This window comes from Salmo salar, chromosome 02 (assembly GCF_965601325.2).
Source record: "Salmo salar chromosome 02, fSalSal1, whole genome shotgun sequence".
Taxonomy (NCBI): domain Eukaryota; kingdom Metazoa; phylum Chordata; class Actinopteri; order Salmoniformes; family Salmonidae; genus Salmo; species Salmo salar.
The window spans coordinates 31,313,213-31,320,000 of NC_138292.1; the positions used below are offsets into that span (position 1 = coordinate 31,313,213).

Consider the following 6,788-nt stretch of genomic DNA (forward strand, 5'->3'; position numbering starts at 1 on the left):
TCACCTGGATTCACCTGGTCAGTCTATGTCATGGTGTTCATAATGTTTTGTACACTCAGTGTATGTGATGTAGATAATAAACTATTTTAAATAGTCTATTGCAAGGGTTATATTCCTGTGGGGAAGGAATTTATCAAAGTATTATTTAGAAAATTATAAGACAAAGGACAATAGAACAAACTTTCATGTGGCCAAAATCTTTGCTTTCAATGATTCGTTGGCTTTATACAATTGTTAGCCAAAGAGCAGCTCATTCACATTCATTATGGCCAATGTTCTAGGAGGAGGACACAGAGAAATACTAGGTTATATAACCAAATAATCTTGAGCGATAGTAAATTGTTCTCCCAGTTTAGAACGTACCGTTTATCCATTAGCTCAGGTCTGTAAAGCCAAAATGTAAGCTAATCAAAATCATTTGGCATAAACAAGAAATGGGAAAGGGATATCTTTCTTAATTTTTTTACAGCAAGTTGGTGAACCAAGACTTGATGTTAAAACAAATTAAAATAATCTGCAAAGAAAGAGATTGTATATTAAAAGCTGCTCTGTGTCCAGAGGAGCATTACAGTTTGTAAACATACGGTTGTAGTTCGTGGCACTCCTCACAACTAACACAGTTGACAAATGTTTCATTTTATAGAACTACAAGTGTAATGCATGCTGAGTGTATTCCAGGGCAGTAGCTTTCATTCCACACACTTAAAAGGAAGACAGGACAGGATGGATATGCTTTCTCTTATAAGGCTTGGCTCTGGTGAGGCCCCCAGGCTGTCTCTTTATAAACACACTATACTTACAGTAACTACTGTCTGTGTGACTCTGGACACAGTCACTGCTACATTCCATGGATTCAAAGGGTCGATATAATACCTCATGTATGTACGTATACTTGTTCATGAAGCATGCCAAATTGTGAAAACTGCTGGAATGGGTGTTTGGAAAAAAGTGTTTTACATTTGTTGATGTCTCGCCGTGGGTTTGAGTATGATGCTGTTAACATCCTGCTCGGCTTTGATTTGATTCCTGCACGGGTCACATTTCCTGAACATTTTCTGGGTTAGCCGTAAGTCAGTGTGTATACAGTGTCTACTTAATGACCATGTTATGAATAGAATAGGAAGGAAGGGCTGGTATTGGTCTTGCCTTAAGAATGATAGTCCTGCTTCACATGTACTGAACATGGACGTGGTAATGTAACTCCAAGTCAGTTTGTTGGTAGAAAAAGTGTGATGCCAACCATGTTATACTTATGGAAGGGAAAGAAGGGCTGTGTCACTGTGTCTTGCCTTGTTGTAGTCCTGTTCCAGTCTGGAGTCGGACCCGGCCCCCTGCTTGAACTTGTTCACCTTCAGCTTCATCTGTCTGGTCCTCTCCTCCACATCCATAGCACCTAGGGAGCAGAGTGGTCAGTGGAGGTCATACTCAGGAATAGGGAAATCCTAGTTGGAAGACTCCCAGAATCACAAGGGAATAATCCATTATCTTAATCCATTATCTTAATCCGTTATCCTCCAACCAGGATTTCTGGAAAACCTGGGAATTTGGGGGAGATTCCCAGAATTTTGCAACGCTACTCAGGAACAGTCATTTGAAATGTTTTTGGAGTTCTGGTATAAAGCACTGACCGAAAAAGTCCTCAATATATCAGCATAAAAAAAGGTTTCTACTTTGATTTAGGAATCCCGCATTACTATGATCCAAAGACTTATTCGGGTATCATTTTCACATGACAATGTTATTCTATAAAAGTGCTGCATGCAGCATTCAGAGTTAGTTCACCCAGACACCAACAGTCAGTCAGTCCATGATGTCACATAGAGCTGAACAGTAGGAAAACCCAAACAACAACTTGTAAGAAATATTCCATTTCATAATGAAGGGGTTCACTTGGAGTTTACGTGAAGGGATTGAATGAAAGGTGTCAGTTATTCTGTGTCAAAACCTCAGACATGCTCTGTTGGGTCTGGAGCCCTAACTTTACTATACAACCTCTGTGCCATAGTTTATTTTACTGAATGAATTATTCATCATATTTCTTGCAAGCAGCTACCAACCTCCCAGAGGTCACATAGGCTTTGGGGGCAAAACGTGACTGTCCACATGCCACAGTGAGCATGGCAGGTCAGTCAGGTCTGTTAGGTCAGTCAGTCAGTCTGTAGTGTGGGGAGTATTCAGATCAGAGGAACCCTAATCCCTATATAGTGTTCCCTATGTGGCTCCGGTCCAACAGAATACACTCGACTAGGGAATGGGGAAGGTGCCATTTGGGACGGCCTCAATGCGTGATGTCAGGCAGACTACAGTAACTCTAGCTATCTTCCCTGCATCACCATTCTCTGGACACACTTTCATTCTCTCTACTTTAGATTTGTATGATGGCGGTGGGGAGAGGAAAAACAGGCGCATGAGAGAAAGAAAACACAAAAACAAAGAGCAAATGAATGTAGAAAGATAATAGATGAGACTAAATGAAGATCCCCAGGAATGATGGGAAATGAAAGGACAGCATCCATGTTAGTTTTTCTGCAACATGTGAATATGATTTCCTGTCCTGTCCATCAGCTTTATATGACAGTTCATGAGATATGACCTTATGTTGTAGAGAATGAGATGCACTTTCTGCCATCTTGGTGGCATATCAGGATTCCTAGGTTGTATTTGTACAACATGCCTCAATGAAATGTCGGCAGAATTGAATATAGCCGAACAACAGACATGTTACAATGAACACAGTTGACATGTATGACCATGCATGCTTACATGTAAGCAAGCACACACAAACTGAGTCAAATCCATCCCCTCTCCCCAAAAATACATCTCCAACAAGCTCAATCAGCAGGGAAGAATGGACATGAGAAAGCAGGAGTAGGCGGGATGAAGAAGAGGAGGAATGAGGAAGACGAGGATGAGAAGGGGGTAAAAAGGGGAGGCATAGAGAAGAAGAAGGGACAGACCTGAGCTGGTCCAACCTGGTGAGTCCATGTCTTCTGGGGTCACATGACAAAACACAGACACAGACAGAGGACAGGAGATGGGAGTGAGAGGGGTGACACCATGGACAGGAAGTGACATCACTGTGGAGGACCCTCCTTCACAGTGGCCGCCGCACAGATCGGGTGGGGGTCAGAGTGAGGGGGGTGGGGCATGATGGGGAGGGGGTGGCACAAAACGACAACAACAACAAGCACAGAGCACAACAACACAAACAAAATCATACACCACAACAAAGAAAGATCACACCAACACAAATTGCACTAATGGACAGCCAAGGAGAAAAGTGAAGAGAAGAGAAGGGTGCAAGGCAGGCCGGGAGCGGCTGGAGTAAAAGACCTGTAGTGTTATTGAAAAACAAAGAGGGGGAAAGGTGAGCTGCTGTGTACTGTCCAGAGGAAAGAGAGCTGAAACAGTCAAGTAGACGTTAAGGATGGGAGGAAGAGCATTGGAGCTGACAAAGCAGACAGAAACCCTAAAAGACTTTAGAGGTAGAAGAGAGGCGGTGGGGGAGCCACTTGAGTCAGGGACTAAGAGTCTACTGTGGAGAGACAGACAGACAGACAGCCTGGAACATAAACACAACCAAAAGCAGGCAGAGAGGCGGCAGTAGGTACAAAATAGAAAGCTACCAGTACCACAACTTTTCTTTCTTTCTTTCTCTTTCTTTCTTTTTCATTCTTTCTTTTTCATTCTTTCTTTTTCATTCTTTCTTTCTTTCTTTCTTTCTTTCTTTCTTTCTTTCTTTCTTTCTTTCTTTCTTTCTTTCTTTCTGTCTGTCTGTCTGTCTGTCTGTCTGTCTGTCTGTCTGTCTGTCTGTCTTTCTTTCTTTCTTTCTTTCTTTCTTTCAGAAACCTTGTTGTTGTGATAGAGGCTGAGGCAGAGAGAGAGTAGGCCCACCAATACCCCTGGGAATGAACAGGTTACACAACAGAGAGAGTAGGCCCACCAATACCCCTGGGAATGAACAGGTTACACAACAGAGAGAGCTGGGATCGACTAGCAGCCTCTCTCCTCTCCAGAGCCTCTGTTAGCCTCCAATTAGCAACCATCTCCCCCTACTCCAGTACATAATCCTACTCCTATTCCTCCACTGTGTCTTGGGAGGAAAACAGAATGTGCTGAGTTTTTGATGAGCTGTGCTTTCATCAGCCTTTCATTAATCATCCCCTGCCGTGTGCAAATCATCTTGCATAATGGAACCAAGAGAGAGAAAGAGAGAGATGGAGCACTCAGTCCTCCTGACTCGTCTGTGGCTTCACGCAGCCATAGTGATTCTGCTAACTATGCCAGGGCAAGCTGTGGTGGGGGTGGTTAGCTCAAAGACCCTCTTCACTGAAGTGACACTGTCCACTCCTGGATGTGTGCCCACCTACCCCCCTACTGTTCCTCTTGCCCCTTTCTTGCATGCTTCCATTTGAAGGCTTTGGTGTACACCCACTGGGAGACCACAACAAACCACAGCTGCAGCTATACGAGTTGTTGGTTGCGTCCCAAATGGCACCCTAATCCCTACGTGGTGTACTATGTACAGTACCTTGCAAAAGTATTCATCCCCTTGGGCGTTTTTCCTATTTTGTTGCATTACAACCTGTAATTTAAATGGATTTTTATTTGGATTTCATGTAATGGACATACACAACATAGTCCAAATTTGTGAAATGAAATGAAAAAAACAACTTGTTCCAAAAAATTATAAAGAATTTAAAACGGAAAAGTGGTGTGTATATATGTCACGCCCTGACCTTAAGAGATCTTATTTATTCTCTATGTTTGGTTAGGTCAGGGTGTGACTCGGGTGGGAATATCTATGTTTTCGATTTCTTTGTTTTTGAGCCGAGTGTGGTTCCCAATCAGAGGCAGCTGTCCATCGTTGTCTCTGATTGGGAATCATACTTAGGCAGCCCGTTTTCCTCCTGAGTTTTGTGGGAGGTTATTTTCTGTTTAGCTTATGTGCCTGTGCGTTTTTGTTTTTCCCTTTTGTTATTGTGTTTCTTGAAAATAAATATCATGAACACTTACCACGCTGCGTTTTGGTCCACTTCTTCTTCAACTACAAACGACGACCGTTACAGCATATGTATTCACCCCCTTTGCTATGAAGCCCCTAAATAAGATCTGGTGAAACAAATTACCTTCAGAAGTCACATAATTAGTTAAATAAAGTCCACCTGTGTCACATGATCACAGTATAGATACACCTGTTCCGAAAGGCTCCAGAGTCTGCAACACCACTAAGCAAGGGGCACCACCAAGCAAGCAGCACCATGAAGACCAAGAAGCTCTCCAAACAGGTCAGGGGCAAAGTTGTGGAGAAATACAGATCAGGGTTGGGTTATAAAAAAATATCCGAAACTTTGAACATCCCACAGAGCACCATCAAATCCATTATTAAAACATGGAAAGAATATGGCACCACAACAAACCTTCCAAGAGAGGGCCACCCACCAAAACCCACGGACCAGACAAGGAGGGCATTAATCAGAGAGGCAACAAAGAGACCAAAGATAACCCTGAAGGAGCTGCAAAGCTCCACAATGGAGATTGGAGTATCTGTCCATAGGAACACTTTAAGCAGTACACTCCACAGAGCTGGGCTTTACGGAAGAGTGGCCAGAAAAAAGCCATTGCTTAAAGAAAAAAATAAGCAAACACGTTTGGTGTTCGTCAAAAGGCATGTGGGAGACTCCCCAAACAAATGGAAGAAGGTACTCTGGTCAGATGAGACTAAAACTGAGCTTTTTGTCCATCAAGGAAAACGCTATGTCTGGCGCAAACCCAACACCTCACATCACCCTGAGAACACCATCCCCACATTAAAGCATGGTGGTGGCAGCATCATGCTGTGGGGATGTTTGTCATCGGCAGGGACTGGGAAACTGGTCAGAATTGAAGGTGATGGATGGCGCTAAATACAAGGAAATTCTTGAGGGAAACCTGTTTCAGTCTTCCAGAGATTTCAGACCGGGACAGAGATTCACCTTGCAGCAGGACAATGACCCTAAGCATACTGCTAAAGCAACACTCGAGTGGTTTAAGGGGAAACATTTAAATGTCTTGGAATGGCCTAGTCAAAGCCCAGACCTCAATCCAATTGAGAATCTGTGGTATGATTTAAATATTCCTGTACAACAGCAGAACCCATCCAACTTGAAGGAGCTGGAGCAGTATTGCCTTGAAGAATGGGCAAAAATCCCAGTGGCTAGATGTGCCAAGCTTATAGAGACATACCCCAAGAGACTTGCAGCTGTAATTGCTGCAAAAGGTGGCTCTACAAAGTATTGACTTTGGGGGGGTGAATAGTTATGCACGCTCAAGTTTTCTTTTTTTTGGTGTTATTTCTTGTTTGTAAAATATATTTTGCATCTTCGAAGTGGTAGGCATGTTGTGTAAATCAAATGATACAAACCCCCCAAAAATATATTTTAATTCCAGGTTGTAAGGCAACAAAATAGGAAAAATGCCAAGGGGGTGAATACTTTCACAAGCCACTGTAGTGAATAGGGTGCCATGTGGGACCAAGCCGATGTGTAAGGCCAGGTGACGAGACTCTGATTATTGGCCTTAATGAGTAATGCACTTTAGTCAACATCTGCAGTTAGGTAAATCCCGTCTTCATTAAGTTGAATAATTAAGCGAGGCATGAATAAAACAACACTGTGAGACATCGGCCTTATTCAGCTTTGATCTGATCACACCACCGTACCAACTCACCTCACCTCATTGTCAAGTCAAGAGATACCCGCTGTAGCTGAACAAAGCCAGCAGGAAATTTTTGGCTCGTCATCGACAGC

At 43.1% G+C, this 6,788-nt stretch overlaps 1 protein-coding gene across 11 annotated transcripts in view; it reads right to left on the reverse strand.

Moving 5' to 3' along the window:
• LOC106579570 (regulating synaptic membrane exocytosis protein 2) overlaps window positions 1-6,788 on the reverse strand; it is a 222,934-nt gene that overhangs the window by 43,492 nt on the left and 172,654 nt on the right. For all 11 annotated transcript variants that reach the window (XM_082961802.1, XM_082961794.1, XM_082961791.1 and 8 more), the window contains one exon: window positions 1,290-1,393. In XM_082961802.1, coding sequence (XP_082817928.1) covers window positions 1,290-1,393 — 104 coding nt within the window. The remainder of the gene's footprint in view (window positions 1-1,289; window positions 1,394-6,788) is intronic.